This window comes from Emiliania huxleyi (assembly GCF_000372725.1).
Source record: "Emiliania huxleyi CCMP1516 unplaced genomic scaffold EMIHUscaffold_3, whole genome shotgun sequence".
NCBI classification, from domain to species: Eukaryota; Haptophyta; order Isochrysidales; family Noelaerhabdaceae; genus Emiliania; species Emiliania huxleyi.
In genome coordinates, this window is record NW_005199770.1 from 1,083,010 (window position 1) to 1,098,309 (window position 15,300).

Genomic DNA, 15,300 nt, shown 5'->3' on the forward strand with positions numbered 1-15,300 from the left:
TCGCCATCTCGCTGGCCTCTCCGCAGGCCCCCCCGACCGCGTCGAACTCATCGGCGCGGGCTCTCTCGGCTACGGGACCGGCCCCAGCTTCGGCTGAGGGCTGACAAGCTGCCGAGCCCAAGTCACAAATGACGTGTGAGTGTTAGATTTGTTTGGTATTGAAAAATCTCTCTCTCAGGATGTACGTCGCCGGCCGCGGTCCTCCTCGCGCTGCTGTGCGCCGTTCGAGTTTCTTCATTATGTACATCGAAAGACGCAAGTATTCATCTGGTCTGAAAAAAATACACAACACTCCCTCCGTGCTCCGGGGGGGGGACAATCAAAACCCCCAAACCCTCCGTTTGCAAATCATGGACGCGCCGGCCTTGCACCTCGCATCGAGCGTCTTCATAGTCCCGGGCGCGGCCACAACGTATGACGACCCGCCTGCGTCACCGCTGCCCCCGCTGCTGCCTCCTGCTCCGCCGTCTCCGCCGTCGCTGCCACCGCTGCCGCCGCCATCGTATCACCTTGGAAACGATGGGCAGGCATGCGGCTCCGTGTGCTCTGACTTGGGTGGCTCCTGCGATGCCGACATGCCTGAACTCAACGCGACAGAGATTGTGATCGCTTACGCTGAGCATGGAATCTCGTGCACTGCGGTAGCTGGTGGCTGGGGGATCAACCCAACCGTATCCGGATCGACCTGCTACTACAGCCGGAGCGGCAGCAGCTACTCTGGTTGCAACGAATGTCCTGATTGGAACAGCTTTTGCTACTCTGGCTACCGGCTGCTTTGCTATTGTGCCGCCGTACCGTCCGCTCCGCCCGCTCCACCATCGCCGCCGCCTTCCCCGCCTTCCCCGCCGTCTCCGCCACCTTCGCCGCCCTGCCCGCTCACCGGGCCCTACAGTGACATGTACATCGATGTAGCGTACGGTGGCTATTGCTTTCCGGAGGTGAACGCAGCGACTTTGGAAGAAGCAACCGTTGCAGTGATGGCGCAGGAATACTGCAACGGCATCACGTACGAGCCTTACAATTTGCGCTACACGGGCCGTGCTGGCACGAGGCTGTTTGGCTCAACAAGTGGAAGCAGGTTTATCAGCTGGCTGGTCGAGTGTCCGCTGCCGCCGTCACTCCCACCGCCGGCACTCCCACCGCCGCCGCCGTCGGCGCCGCCGCCACCGCCGCTGTCGCCGCCTCCTCCCGCAACACCGCCTCTGCCACCATCCCCGCCGCCGCTGCCGCCGCTGCCCCCTGTTCGGCCTGGGGAGACTCACGCTGCGACGGAGAATGAGCTTCGGAACCTGATTGCTGAAGCAGTGAGCACGGGCCAGGACGCGGTGATCCTGCTGGCCCCGGGCGCCCACATCAGGTTGGGATCCACGCCGCCGTCGCCGCCACCGCCGTCGCCGCCACCGCCATTGTCGCCGCCGCCGCCGCCATTGTCGCCACCGCTGCCGCCGCCTTTTGTGGTCTCTGGGGGCTGCAGCTACCAAACAGGCTTTCTCGGCGGTTTGGAGTACCTCGCCGCCGGCTTCACCGCCTCAGGAGCGCCGTACTATCGCGACGCCTCGTCCTCGCATTACATCTACTGGGATCCTTCTTGCAATGGTGGCGGTGAACGTTCCACATGGCTTTTTCAATCTATTGCTCCGAGCACCACTGAATGGAACGCCCTCGATGGGGCGGGATCCTGCACTGCAGACGCCTACCTTTTCTCTGACGACAGGTCCTCGCCGCCGCTCGGCGCAGGATGGCAGGTTTTTTGTGGCAACTTTGGCACCTTTGTACACACGATTCTGACGCTGGCAGTGCCCTCGCCGTCTCCTCCGCCTCTGCCGCCGTCTCCTCCGCCTCTTCCACCGTCACCGCCCTCGCTGCCGCCTTCTCCGCCGACGCCACCACGCTCGCCGCTGTGCATCAACGCGGTAGCCTTTGACGGGACCGACTTTTACGTCAATGCCAAGGCGCCGGATCACATTGGCGGGAGTCTTGGTCTGACCGTCGCTGCTTGGGTCAAGCGAAGCAGGTCGGGGAACCAGGGGGATCGGCTGATCGATTTTGGTAATGGGGGAGGGTCCGACAACATAGTGGTCGCATTTCAATACGGAGTGGCGTATGATGTCTATCTGGGGTCGACACAGTATTCATTCGCACCCTCTCAAGGCCCGTGCCCGGCTACTCCACCATCCGACAGATGGGTCTGCGGAGCGTTCCCAGTCGACGTGTGGACTCACGTGGCGGTTGTCCACAAGCCGGACGAGACAGTCACGATGTATTGGGACGGCGTACCCAGGGGCTCCGGTTCGTTGCCTCTGCCGCCTGCGGTCGCACGCTCGGGCTTGTACGTGGGCAAGAGCCACTGGGGGTACGACCCCTACTTTCGAGGCGAGATGCGTGACGTCTTTGTCTTCAACGGCGCCCTCGATGACGGCGAGCTGCGCGAGCTGCGAGAAGGATCGGTGGTGCCCGCACACACGCCAGCGGTGGAGCCTATCGCTCACAGTCAGTGCTTTCCGCCGCTGCCGCCGTATCCGCCTGAGATGGCACCAACGCCGCCTCCGCTGCCGCTGTCCTACCACGGCTGGGAAAGTTTCCCTGATGCGGGTAGGTGTGAGAGCAATCTCGACAAAGAGATATGCGATGAGCAGGCTGCCTCGCAGTGCTCCCTTGAGCACTGCATCGACTCTTGCACAGAAATTCATCCGAACACGACGAACGTCGAGTACCACTGCTATCATCCCTTCGACTGCAAGTGCTACTGCCAGTCTGCCTGCGAGTGCATGGAGGGTGTGGGCGAAACAAGCACGTGGGCGCGCGTGGGCACTCTTGTGCTTCCGGGGAGGTGCGACGGATACGACGACGAGACACGCCGCGCCTCAGAGGTGCTCGACTCATCGCTTGAATGCAGCGCTAACATCTCGCTTGAGATTCGCAGCCGCGGAGTCGGCGCGACCCTCGACGGACAGCGTCGTTCGCGGCTCTTCTCCCTCTCCGGCGGCTGCAGTCTCACCCTCCGAGGGCTGACGCTCGTCAACGGCTACTCCGAGAACGGCGGCGGGGCCATCCAAGGGTCCGGTGCGGGGTCTCTCAAACTGGCCGACTCGAGCATCAAGGATTCCGAGTCCGGTGAAGATGGCGGCGGCATCGCCATGGCCGAGAGCGGAGATGTCGAGCTCGAGAGGTCGAGCCTCTCTGGCTGCCGCGCGAAGGGCGACGGCGGCGGCATCTCGATCCGGCAGAGCGGCGCGCTTGCGCTCACCGATAGCTCGAGCATTGCCGATTGCTCCGCCGGCGCCAATGGCGGCGGCATCGCCATGGCCGAAAGTGGTAAGCTTTCGCTGTCCGACAGCGCCGTGACGAGCAGCACGGCCGAGAGACGCGGCGGCGGAGACAAGTTCGAGAGTGCCACGAGTATTGCAACCCTCGTGCGGTCCAATCTGAGCAACAACCGAGCCAGCACAGCCTCGGCCTTCTTCTATAGCGGCTGGCCCTCCGATTCCATGCAGGGCTCGGTGGACGACTCGATCTTTGTGAGCAACATCGCGGTCAGAGATGGAGTCACTATCCTGGCGAACTCCGAGATAAGCTGGTTCCCCTGCCCTCTCGGCGAATGGATGCCCACCCGTGGCGCATTCGAGGGCGACGTGCTCGGCTGCAACGCCTGCCCTGAGAGGTACTACGGCGACGCCACCAACCTTGAGACCGCTAGATGCAGCGGGATTTGCCCGTTCGGTTTCCACTGCGCAGAGAGGACCGTAAACCCGACGCCTTGCGCCGAGGGAACTTACATGCCGCTGCTCGGAGCGTCTAGGGCGGAGGACTGCCTCAAGTGCCCGCGCGGACAGTACCAGTCGGGGACCGGCCAGGCGAACTGCACCGTCTGCCCTACAGGAACCTACTCGGCCAACATCGGGAGCTCGAAGTGTGAGGACTGCGAGCCGGGCGGCTTCTGCGAGGTGGTGGACGGGAGCATGGTGCGGCAAGTGTGTCCCGCCGGCAGGTACAACCCGGAAACCAGGTCCACCTCAATCGAATCGTGCCTTCTCTGCCCTGCCGGCACCTCGGGCTCTAAGACCGGAGCAGACAGCATTGAGACCTGTGAGCCTTGCCGCGCTGGCAGCTTCGGTCTTGACAGTGGCCTCGCCGAGTGCGGCAGCTGCGCCGGCGGGACCTACCAGAACGACACGGGCGCGACGGGCTGTCGCGACTGCGAGAAAGGCAGCTACTGCGAGCCGGGCGCGTCGAAGCCGCTGCCGTGCGAGGCTGGCAGCTACTCGCGCGCCACCAACCTCACCGCCGCGAGCGAGTGCACGGCCTGCCCCACTGGCAGCGCCTGCTCCACGGGCAGCGTCCATCCGACGCCGTGCTCGCCTGGCACTTTCGCCGCACAAGCGGGGCGGTCCGAGTGCGAATCTTGTCTTCCCGGCACCTCGTCGGATCAAGGCAGCGACGCGTGCGACGCGTGCGAGGCTGGCCGTTACGCCGCCAACGCTGGTCAGGGCCTTTGTGTCCCGTGTCCTCACCCCCTCAGCTCGGCCAACGGCAGCACCACCTGCTCGTTTTGCATGGACGACTACTACTTGCAGGACACTTTCTCGGACCCGGGCGGCATCTTCAGATCCCCAACCAAGTACTGCAAGCCTTGCCCGCCACACGCCGACTGCCCGGACGGCACCACCCTCGAGACCCTCGTCGTTCTGCCCGGCTACTGGCGCGCCAGCTCCTCCTCCGCCGTGCTGACGGCGTGCCGCGCCTTTGGCGGGGGCGACAGGGCAGGCGAGGCGCGATGCGCCGGCAACGAGCGCGGAGCCAAGCAGGCGTCTCGCCGTTTGGAGGAGGCGGGCTCGAACGAGTACTGCGCTTCGGACTTCAAAGGCCCCGAGTGCCAGCTCTGCGTCGCGGAGAATCACTACCTCGTCAACGGCGTCAAGTGCGACAAGTGCCTCTCGGTCGGCGGGGCAGCGGGCCGCATCGCCGGCATCGTCCTCTCCCTCTGCGTCGCGTGCGGCCTCGCAGCGTATTGCTACAGCAGGACTGATTGGCGGGAGAAGTCCTGCGTCGGCCCTCCGCTCCGCTTTGCCGACCGCACTGTCGTCTACTACGTCGGTATGGGCCTGACAGCCAAGATGAAGATCCTCTTCAGCTTCTGGCAGGTCTGCATCGTCCTCTCGACCACCTACTCGGCGCGGCTGCCGGAGGAGTACACGGGCTGGACCGATGCGGTGTCCAAAGCCGTCGCCATCGATTGGTCTGGTGTATTCCTGCCGGCGCAGTGCCTCTCGTACCGGTCCCGCCTCGTCGCCATCGCTGTCTCTCCCATCGGCCTGATCGCGTTGTTTCTGCTTGCGGGCATAGGGCGTCGGCTCCATGCTCGCTGGCGTGCTGGGGGCAGCAGCAAGAGCAGTGCTCAGACGGATAGTGGCGAAGCATCGTTCAGCGCGACCCGGCGCCTTGAGAGCTTCTCCGCCGCCTCCGCCGCATCGACGATGACAGTGCTCTCAGTGATGTCCACAGAGGAGTCACAGGTGTCGACTTCGCTGATATCTTGGCGAGCGGAGGCAGCCCTCGGCGTGCTCGACCTCACGCCGGCCTGCCTCGTGCTGATCTTCTGCTTTGTCCCGTCCATCAGCGCCTCCATATTCCGTTCGTGGAGCTGCCAGGCGCCGCACTTGGCTCATCCCGTTGCCTTTCACTGCTGTCGCCTCACTGCTTGTGGTGTCGCTCAATAGGCGTACACCACTTCTCGGCCCGATGAGCCGCTGGAGCAGATCAGCTACATGCGGCAGGACGCGAGCGTCGAGTGCGGCACTGAGGACCACGGGCCCATCAAGAATCTCGCCATTGGCTTCATCGTCCTCTGGCCGCTCGGCTCGCTCGTCCTCTACTCCTCGCTCCTCATCGTTTGCTACAAGCCGCTGCAGGCCAAGGCGCGGACTGCGCTCACGCGCGCCACCGCTTTCCTCCACCGGGAGTACGAGCTGACCTACTTCTGGTGGGAGGCGCTCGAGCTGGCGCGCAAGCTCGTGCTGACTGGCGCGGTGCTGCTGATACCGGAGGAGCGCGCCTTTGTTCGCCTCGTGGTCGCGACCCTCATTTGCTCCTTCTACGCCGTCGCGCTTGCCGCCGTGCGGCCGTACAAGCGGATCGAGGATAATTGCCTCGCCGTCGCCATGGGCTTCGTGCTCCTCCTCCTCTTCCTGGGCGCCAACTGGACAACCATCTTCCTCGGCATCGAGGAGCGGTACCCGGAGGCAGATCCCTTCGCCATCCTCGGCTTCGGCAAGCTCAACGTGATCGTGAACACGATGATCGCCCTCGTCGCCATCACGCTCGTGTTCTTCTTCGTCGCCGGCATCGTCGCCGCCCGCCGCTTCGCCGAGGTCCCCACGATTCGGCTCGTCTCGACCAACCAGAGGCCCGAGCTGACGGTGGCGAAAGGCATCACGTGGCATCTCTTCAACAGCCACATCTGGAGCACCGGTCAAGACGCCGTCGCCGTCATCAAGAAGCAGCTGATGCTGCTGCTGCCCGGCGTAAAAGTCTTCGTCGATGTCGATGACCTCGAAGACATCGGGGCGCTCGAGGAGTACATCCGGCACTCGCAGGCGATCCTCATCTTCCTCTCGCAGGGCTACTTCCGCTCCAAGGCGCTACCCCTCCCCCTCCGCCCGCTACTCTCCCCGCAGCACTGAACGCCTCACCTCCCGCTTTCCCGCGCCGCAGAACTGCCTCCGGGAGGTTCGCTCGTCGCTCGAGATGAACAAACCGCTGATCTTAGTGCAGGAGATGGACCCGGCCAAGGGCGGAGGGACGCTGGCGGTGTTGCGGGCCGAATGCCCCGAGGGCCTGCAGCCGGCCATATTCGATCAGGACCGGCCGCACACAGCGTGGATGCGCATCAAGGAATTCCAGCGTGTCTCCCTCAAGCTCATCGCCGAGGCAACACCAGGCCGCGGTGGCTCCGCAGACCCTCTCTGTCCAGGAGACCGTCTCCGCTTGTGCTAGGCGCTGCTCCTCTGCTCGCCCGCCTTCTCGCAGATGGTCTCCCTCCCGCTCTGCGTGCCGGGCGAGCCGCGGATCCGGTCGTTCGCCTTTGCCAAGCAGGTGCTCCCCGCCCGGCTACTGGCGCGCCAGCAACACCAGCGCGGGCGCTGACGCGAGTGACCTTGCCAAGCAGGTGCGCGTGTGGGCCTCGCCGGCCAACGCGGGCGCAGAGCGGCTCGCAAACGAGCTCGCCTCTGCTTTTGCCGGCCTCTCGGTCTCGACCTCCGACACTCCGGAGCAAGCGACACACATGCTCCTTTACCTCAACGAGGAAACGTGGTCGGACGAGCGGCTGGGCGAGCAGGTCAAACAGGCGCGCGCGGACAAGCTCCCGATCGTGATGGCGCACGAGAACGACCCCACGCGCGGCGGCTGCTTGTTCGCCAAGTTTTTCGAGACCACGCCGCAGGAGCTCATTGCTGGCGGCCTCTACAGCAGCCAGGTCGCGCGCTCGTGCTTTCCGGGACGCCACCACGAGGCGCGCGCAAATCCCATCGTCGCGTCGCGAGGGTGGTCACGTTACATCATCCATGCTCTCTGCAGGTGTCGCTCGTGCTTGTTGCAAAGAGCCTCGGCGCGACTCCCACAAAGGCGCAGGTGGACCTCCGTCGTTCGGGCAGCTTCCTCCGACGCACTCTGGGCGTCCTCCGCTCCTCGAGCGTCGGTTCCGTCAGCACGGTGGAGCCAGAGGCCGAGCCGTCCGAGGCCGAGCCTTCCGAGGCCGAGCCGTCGGCACAGCACCACGTGTAGAGCGGCGCAGCACCGCATGCAGAGCGGCGCTGGCCTGCTGCGCAGCTCTCTGCGACTTTGGGGGGTGACTAGTGGGGGGAGGAGGCACTGCGAGGGGAGAAGGGGGGGGGGGGGGGGTGGACTGCTTGCAGTGAGCGTGAGGGAGGTTTGGTCGTGCTATGCGGTGTGTGGTGTGTATGTGTATGTGTATGCTGGATGCGGCGCCAGATTGTCCATGTGTAGGGTCGCGCGCCACGCTCGGGTGGGGCGCGTAGCCCCCTATTGCCACTGGAGTTTGAGCTTGTTCTTGACTCGTTGTACTGGAGCTATCGTTGTTCTCTTGTGTTATGTGTTCTCGTGTCTGTGTGCCGTCTTATAGAGTTTTCACGAACGATGCATGAGAGATGAGTGCACGGAGGAGCTCTGTCGGGCTGCGAGTAGCGAGAGAAAACACTCATCTGCGCAGCGCCTCTCCAGCGCCAGCTCAGCACACAGCAGCACGCTCCGCGCGGCTGGAAGTCCTCGCTCCTGCCTCCTCGGCAGACGCCCCACCCGCCACGTCACCAGCCCTCTGCAACACCCTGTTCATCGTACAGTACCCTGCACTCATGCCTCACTTTCAGCCCTCACGGCAGCACAGCTCTGTCACATTCAGCCGCGCGTTCCGTCTCGGGCAGGCCGGCGACCTCTCGCTCCAGCTGACCACCCGAGGCCCGCGCGCCGTGGCATCGCGCACCAATTGCTGCAGCCGCCGCCGCATGCGCGCGGTGCGCGCCGGCTCGCGGGCGGCGAGGTCGACGGCCTACATGAAGCGCCATGTGAGAAGCTTCTTCGGGGAAACGCCCCGACGTCCTGCTTGCGCGACAAGGGTCAGCGGGCCTCAGTCGGGTCGTGCGAGACGCGGTAGAGCTCGGCACGGCCGAGCTCGCACGCACGCAGCCACTCTGTTACCTACGGCGAGGGTGCCGCCGGGCGTGGAGCCGGGTCAGGGTCCCGCGCGCGAGACACTGTGGCTGCAAGCCAAACACCTCGCCGCCGGGAGCGGGCCCGTGCGACCGGCTTGGCGTGTCGCCGTACCCCGCGAGCAGCTTCCACTCGCCTGCAGGAAACACTCGCATTCATGCAGCAACGTGATGCTTGACGGCCTGCCCCGGGGCTTTGCACGCCTTCGCGCAACGCGTACTGCATACCACCGCGCCCCCGGTGCATTGCCCACCATAGTGGCCTGCGTCGGCCAAACGGCCGCGTGCTGCGCTCGTCGCCTGATGGGGAGCGGGGCGAGTGGGCGAGAGCGAGACGCAACCTAGAGAGCGTCGAGGTTGGATGGTGTGAGTGCACGCGCCGGCGAGCGCCGCGGCGGCCAGCGGCAGGAGAGAGACGCCGTCGAGCTCGCCCCGCGTGTCCGCGTCGAGAGGGACGCCCGCCGCCTCGACCAACGTGGGCAGCAGGTCCCACAAATGCACAGGCGTCTGCACCGTCGCCGACTGGCCCCGCGTAAAAGCGGGCCACTGCAGGAACAGCGGCACGCGGATGCCCCCTACAGCAAGTCACGCCACGCTCACAGCCTGGCGTCGCTCCGGGGTGAGAGCATGCAGCTTCGCCGACCTTCGTAGACGTAGCCCTTGGCGCCGCGCAGCCCTCCGCTGGAGCCCCATGAGTGGCGCCTGACTCATGCACTCACGCTTTAACACGGCAGATGCGCCACCCGATCGAGTGGCCCAATTAGGTGGCGCCCGCGGTGCTCCGGCCCGTTGTCAGATGCCAGCGCCACCAAAGTGTCTTCGCGCACGCCCGCCGCGCCTGTCCATGCACCCCCCGTGGTGACGCGCCGGCGCTGTGGGTCGAGAGACGCGAGCCCCTCATTGTGTCTGCCGAGCTCCGAAAGCAGCCGCCCGATCGCCGTGTCCACCGCCGAGAGGCAGCCATAATAGACCCGGGGAGGCGCACGCGCCACCCGCCACACGCATCGGCCACCGCCTGCCGGATGTTGGCGGCCTCTGGCGGCAAGATCCGCATCGCCACTGATGCTGTCGCCGCCGCCACTGGCATCGCCGCCGCTGCCCTCGTACAGCCGCCGGAAGGCGGGCGGCGACCACAGCTGCACCGGCTCGTGCGGCTCCCAGAGCGCGAGATAGGCGAAGAATGGCGCGCCGCGCCGCCGACCGCCGCGCAGCCAGCCGCCAAAGGCGGCGACGAGCTGCGACGCTGGAGCATACGACTCGTTGGAGTGATCAAACCCAAAGTGCGGGGGCGCAAAGCCGTGTCCGGCGCCGCGCCGGCTGAGATGCCACTTGCCTGCGAGTGCGTTTGGGCGTGCGGCACGACACGTGCGTGGGTGCGGGAGGGGCAGGGCGGGCGTGAGGCGGCGGGCACCGAGGTGAAGGGTCTGGTACCCGCTCGCGCGCAGCAGCGCCGCAATGGTCGTCTCGCCCGCAGCGAGGTGCATCGAGCCCGAGCGCTTCGAGAGAAAATCGTAAACGCCGGTGCGGAAAGGTGCGCGGCCCGTGAGCAGTGCAGCGCGTGACGGAGAGCAGTTTGGTGCGCCGGCGTAAGCCGCCGAGAAGCGGACGCCGCTCCTCGCAAACGCGTCTATGTGCGGCGTGCGGAGGATCGGGTGGCCGAGCACGCCAGCGTCGCCCGCGCCCGCGTCATCGAGCAGCACCAGGGCCACGTTGGTCATCCCTCATCGGTCGCCCGGCACAAACTGGGGCGGCATAGAAACCCGGCGGGCGGCGGCGGGCGGCGGCGGGCGCTCATCCTACTTTTCTCCTTCTCCTCCCAAAGGCAAAAATAAAAAGAAACCTCAGCAAAGGCGGCAGGGAGGACTCCTACTCGCGGCGAGGCTGGCGCTGTGCGCCCTCACTGCGCCTCTCACCGTCCCCAGGACGCGATGGCCAAGAAGGCCACGCGCAGGCGTCCGGGCGACACGGCGGACGATAAGGTGGACGCACCTGCGGCGAGTGGACACGACAAGGTCGCAGAGCCTAAGAGCTGGCTCCTTGGCCGCACTGCTTCGTTCGTGCGCATATTTGTCTTCATGATGTTCCTAAAGTACATGCAGACGAGCGGCCGCTCCAAGGCAGTCTACGACGCCTACCAGAGTTACTCCGAATATCTCCTCAGCCTCTTTCCAGAGCCCGCCAGGCCGGACCCCGCAGTCTTTCAGTGAGATGTTGTGCTGTGGCTGCGGGCGGTGCGGCAGATCTGGTGCTACCGGGAGGAGGTGACGGAGAAGGCAGTTGCGCCGCACGGCCGTGGACTGCTGTCAATCGTTATATAGGGAGTTCTGACAGGGAGTTTTAGTCGGCGCGGCGGTCTGTGACGGCGCTCATCAGATGCACAGAGTTTCGTAGCTGTGTTTCTCAGGAAAGCGAAACGTCCTTGTCTAACTCTATTCTGACAAAACTGTCACTGCTGAGGCTAGGCCCCGGCAGCAGCGCGCGCCGCCTCCAGGTGACCGGGAACACGCGGCGGCTAACCGTAAATAGCCTGCATTGTGCAAGATAGGCGTGTGTGCCGGCCGCGGCGGGGGGAGGGCGAAGCGGGAGGGAAGGCCTCCGTGACACTGGCGCACCCCTCCCTTGACCCAGACGGAGCCACCGCCGCTCTCTACTCGCTCCCAGCGGAGGCTAGCCCGGCACCTTTTGCCGCTCGCCCTGCTGCGCGCCTCCCTGCCACAGCCGCATGCCGCGCGCGAGGATCTGGCCGCCGTACTCCTGCGCGACCGAGCCGGACAGCGCGGCGATCTTCTTGCGCGCGTCCTTCTTGCACTTGACGTAGCCATACACGTTGATACCCGTCATGCCCAGGCAGACGACCACAAGCACCAGCCAGTGCAGCTTGAGCGTCAGCACGCAGCCGAGCGCGAGCAGCAGCCACAGCGCGGGCGCGACGAAGAGGGCGGTCCAGAAGACGGTCGAGTCGGTCGCGTGCACGAACCGCTGCTCCTCGAACGACTCGAACCTCCAGTGCGAGCGCCCGCTCGCCTCGTCCACCTCGTTCCACCACCGGAGCCCGACGAGCAGCCGCCCCGTCACATTCTTGACGGTCCACAGGTCGAGAGCTGACAGCATCACCACCGCGACAAAGGTCGGCACGTACTCCGAGCCGGTGAACAGGCCGGGTATAAGGTACACGAGCAGCGCGAGCGCCTTGAAGCCGACATGAGCGGCGCAAATCCGTGTGCGCGGGCCGCGCGGGCCGGCCTGCGGCATGCCCACTCCTGACATCGCCTCCGCCGGCCTCGCCGCGGAGCCAAAGCCCGCCGAGGCGTAGCTGCTGTTTGTGGCTGTGGCTGCGTAGCTGCTGCTGCCGTTACCGGAAGCGGCCGAGCCTCCGTAGGCGTTGGAGGCCAAGCTCGAGCCGGGAGCCTGCGCCAGCTGCGCCATGAAGCCTTCCGCGTCGGCTGAGCCGAGGGACGGCGCGACGTAACCTCCGCTCATGCCTGCGCCGCGCTGCGAATCCGTCTCTCCCGGCGGCGCCGCCGCCGGCGCCCTCCGTCTTCGTCTTATCGCACGGGGTGGATTCAGTGAAGAAGAAAACGCGCTATTTCTGTAAGCTTATTTGGTGTGTCCGTTTTTTTTGGATTTATTCGATTATTTCTTTTGACGGAACGGTAGGTCACCGACAGTACGAACGTAAAAAGACGGGACGAGCCGACGGCAGCGCACCACGCCGCCACCGCCCTCAGGGACACAGTGAACGTATAATCCAGCACTTCGCATGTGAGAGTTGCCCGAAGACTCGCGCCGGGTGCGCCGGCTGCACGCCGCCGCTCCCGCTGGCGCTGGAGGAGGGCACGGGCACAGGTATAGGTACAGGTAGGGTGGGCTGCTGCCGGGGCGCTGCTCAGGCACCAGCCGCCCGCCCTCCCACCCTGTGCGCACCCTCCTCACGCCTGCGGCTCGTGGCCAACCGCCGAGGCGCCCTCCAGCCGCTGCCGCTTGGCGGAGGCGGCGGAGGCGGCAGAGGCGGCAGAGGCGGCAGAGGCGGGATCCACGGCAGCGGCGGCGGCAGAGCCAGTCGACGTCGTCGCGTCGGCTGTCTCGGCGGCGGCGGCGGTCGTTGCGCCGCCGCTCTCCGCCGGGGCGACCGGCCCGTCGGCGCCTCCTTTGATGCCCGCCGCCGCGCCGCCATCGACCGAGGAGGAGGGCGGCAGTGCAGCGGCGGCGCCGCCTGCGCCCGAGGCAGCCGCCGCCGCCTTGACACTGCTCTCCGCGGCAGCGGGGGCGCCACCCGCCAGGGGAGAGGCGGCGGTGGAGGAGCTGACGGCGGCGGAGGAGGCGGGGGCGTAGGCGGCGGAGGCGGAGGCGGCGGAGGCGGGGAGCGCATGGCGGCGGGTGCGCTCCTCTGCCGTCTGCTTGAACCTCTCGGGGTGGTGGATGTACTCGTGCGTCTGTGAAGGGGGGGGGGGGGGTAAGGAGGTGCGCGAGGCGGGCGGCGGCGAGTTGCGGGCGCGCGGTGGCGGACGCGCAGTGTCCGCAAAGGGTCGGCGAAACGGCGTGGGAGGGAGGGCGCACAATCTCGACCATGAGCCCGTCGTCGGGGTTGGGGTGGGACATGAGGAGCTGGATCGACGAGAGGACGGTCGGCAGGTTGAGCGACGGCTTCCACGCGCCCTTGGGAGGCATGTTGAGGATGTCGAGGCAGATGCGGCCGGCAGAGTCAATGTTCGGGTGGTAGATGGGAGTGGTGAACTGCGGCGGGCGAAGGGGCGCGTGCGGTGGAGGCGGCGGTGGCGAAGGCGTGCCGTGCCACGATGGCGTGAGCGGACAAACAACAGCCGCCCAGGCAGGGAAAGTGGCGGCCGGTGGTGGTGCGGCGGCGGCGCCTGCACGCGCGGAGGCTCGAAGGGGTACCGCTCCGGCACGGCGAGCAGCAGGTGGAAGCTGCCCCGCGCGTACGGCGTGTCCTCCGCCCCGTGGATCACTGTGCGCGAGGCCGGTCGATGTGAATCGCCGAGGCAGTTTGCGGGCGGCGAGGGTGCGGCCGGGCGCTCTCACCGGCCTCAATCTCAAAGGAGCCGTCCTCCTTGGCCCAGGCGCTGATGCCAGGCGGAGGCTCGCGATGCAGCATGTCGAGTTCCTTGCGCAGGCGAGAGAGGGCGACTCCGGACGGCATTTGGTTCGTAAGGGGCGGATGGTGGTCAAGCGCGGGAGGCAACCGATTTTCTTTTTCTTGTTTTTCCCTGCGAAGCTTTTTCTCGTTTCGATCAGGAGAGCTCTGAGCTCGCGCTGCTTGGTCGACCCCGCGCGTGCGCTCTACAGGAGACGAGTGGGCCGGCGGCTGGTGAGCGATCAGCGCATGCTGCGCTCGGACATCTTCTTCTCTATCGCCCTCGCCGGCGGCGCAGCCGCAGTGCGGCTCTCGCCGCGCATGGCCGCTGCTGCCGCCGCGCCCATACGCATCACGCCACAGGAGCACTCGGTCGCACTCGTCGCTTTGGGCTGCCCGAAGAACACTGTCGACGCAGAGGTGATGCTGGGCGATCTACAGCGGCACGGGCTGCGGGTGGTGCGCGAGCCGGAGAATGCTGACATCGTCGTCGTCAATACCTGCGCCTTTGTCGAGGATGCAAAGCGCGAGTCGGTCGCCGCGATCGTCGACGCGGCGAGGCTCAAGGCGGACCGCAGCTCGCGCGTGCGCGGCCTCTACGTGACGGGGTGCATGGCGCAGCGCTACGCCGAGGAGCTGGCGGACGAGCTGCCAGAGGTGGACGCCGTCGTCGGGTTTGAGTCGTGCGCGGCCTCTAGATGCGGGACCACCACTCCTCGTCCTCCCCTCCGAGGAGCCACGCCTCTCGAGGGCGGTGTTGCTCTCGCGCTCCCAGGTACGCCGACATCCCGAGCCACGTCCTCGCCACGCTGTCGACGTCCGACGCCGACGACACCGAGCCAGGCCTCGACTCGGCGGCGGAGAGGGCGAGCGTGCTCGTCGGCGCCGCGACGGTGGCCGTCCGCCCTCGAGGAATGTCCCGGACGTGTCTCGGACCTGTCCCGGACCTGTCCCGGACCTGTCCAGGTGCCGTTCCGGCCAGAGACAGTCCGGTTCCAGCTCACCGCGGCGCACACAGCCTACCTGCGCGTCGCCGAGGGCTGCGACCACGCCTGCTCCTTTTGCGCCATCCCGGGCTTCCGCGGCGCCTTCCGCTCCAAGCCGTTCGACACGGCGTTGGCCGAGGCGAGATCCGCCGAGATCGGCCGAGATCCGCCGAGATCCGCAGCTCAGCCGAGCTCCGCCGAGCTCCGCCGAGCAGAGGAGATCAGCCGAGCTCAGCCGAGCTCAGCCGAGCTCAGCCGAGGTTGTAGGCGAGGCTGCTCGTCGAGCGAGGCGTGCGCGAGATCAACCTGATCGCCGAAGACACCAACCAGTTCGGCTCCGACTGGGGCGACCCGCGCGACCGCCGCCCCGCCGCTCCTTGCCTACCCCCTGCCCTGACCCTGCCCCTGAGCCGCTGCTCCGCAGGAGAGGAGGACCCGCGCCGCCTGTCACACTTCCTGCGAGAGGTGGGACCCCGTCTGTTTTCTTTCTTTCTTTCTG

General features: G+C 66.4%; 5 protein-coding genes across 5 annotated transcripts in view; 2 read left to right on the forward strand and 3 right to left on the reverse strand.

The window, feature by feature from the left end:
- Positions 1 to 8,631: 8,631 nt before the first annotated feature.
- Positions 8,632 to 10,441, reverse strand: EMIHUDRAFT_195344 (hypothetical protein; the record flags this gene model as incomplete). The annotated part of the gene is made up of 8 exons (XM_005775281.1): positions 8,632 to 8,712; positions 8,790 to 8,860; positions 8,945 to 9,023; positions 9,141 to 9,298; positions 9,367 to 9,425; positions 9,716 to 9,756; positions 9,866 to 10,056; positions 10,135 to 10,441. The coding sequence occupies 8 exons, from the start codon at positions 10,439 to 10,441 to the stop codon at positions 8,632 to 8,634; spliced, it is 987 nt and encodes a 328-aa protein (XP_005775338.1).
- Positions 10,442 to 10,614: 173 nt separating this feature from the next.
- Positions 10,615 to 11,064, forward strand: EMIHUDRAFT_447719 (hypothetical protein; the record flags this gene model as incomplete). Its single annotated transcript, XM_005775282.1, has 2 exons — positions 10,615 to 10,926; positions 11,055 to 11,064. The coding sequence occupies exons 1-2, from the start codon at positions 10,652 to 10,654 to the stop codon at positions 11,062 to 11,064; spliced, it is 285 nt and encodes a 94-aa protein (XP_005775339.1). The 5' UTR covers positions 10,615 to 10,651.
- Positions 11,065 to 11,133: 69 nt separating this feature from the next.
- EMIHUDRAFT_447720 (hypothetical protein) lies at positions 11,134 to 12,203 on the reverse strand (the record flags this gene model as incomplete). Its single annotated transcript, XM_005775283.1, has 2 exons — positions 11,134 to 11,912; positions 11,982 to 12,203. 2 exons carry the CDS (start codon positions 12,201 to 12,203, stop codon positions 11,391 to 11,393), a joined length of 744 nt encoding a protein of 247 aa, XP_005775340.1. The 3' UTR covers positions 11,134 to 11,390.
- Positions 12,204 to 13,087: 884 nt separating this feature from the next.
- EMIHUDRAFT_47260 (hypothetical protein) lies at positions 13,088 to 13,866 on the reverse strand (the record flags this gene model as incomplete). Its single annotated transcript, XM_005775284.1, has 4 exons — positions 13,088 to 13,156; positions 13,281 to 13,457; positions 13,598 to 13,689; positions 13,764 to 13,866. Coding segments are annotated over 4 exons (441 nt in total), but the record flags the coding sequence as incomplete, so codon positions are not given.
- Positions 13,867 to 14,136: 270 nt separating this feature from the next.
- EMIHUDRAFT_425849 (hypothetical protein) overlaps positions 14,137 to 15,300 on the forward strand; it is a gene marked incomplete at both ends in the record, with an annotated part of 2,475 nt that continues 1,311 nt past the window's right edge. The window contains 3 exons of the mRNA XM_005775285.1: positions 14,137 to 14,569; positions 14,798 to 14,930; positions 15,074 to 15,130. Coding sequence (XP_005775342.1) covers positions 14,137 to 14,569; positions 14,798 to 14,930; positions 15,074 to 15,130 — 623 coding nt within the window. The remainder of the gene's footprint in view (positions 14,570 to 14,797; positions 14,931 to 15,073; positions 15,131 to 15,300) is intronic.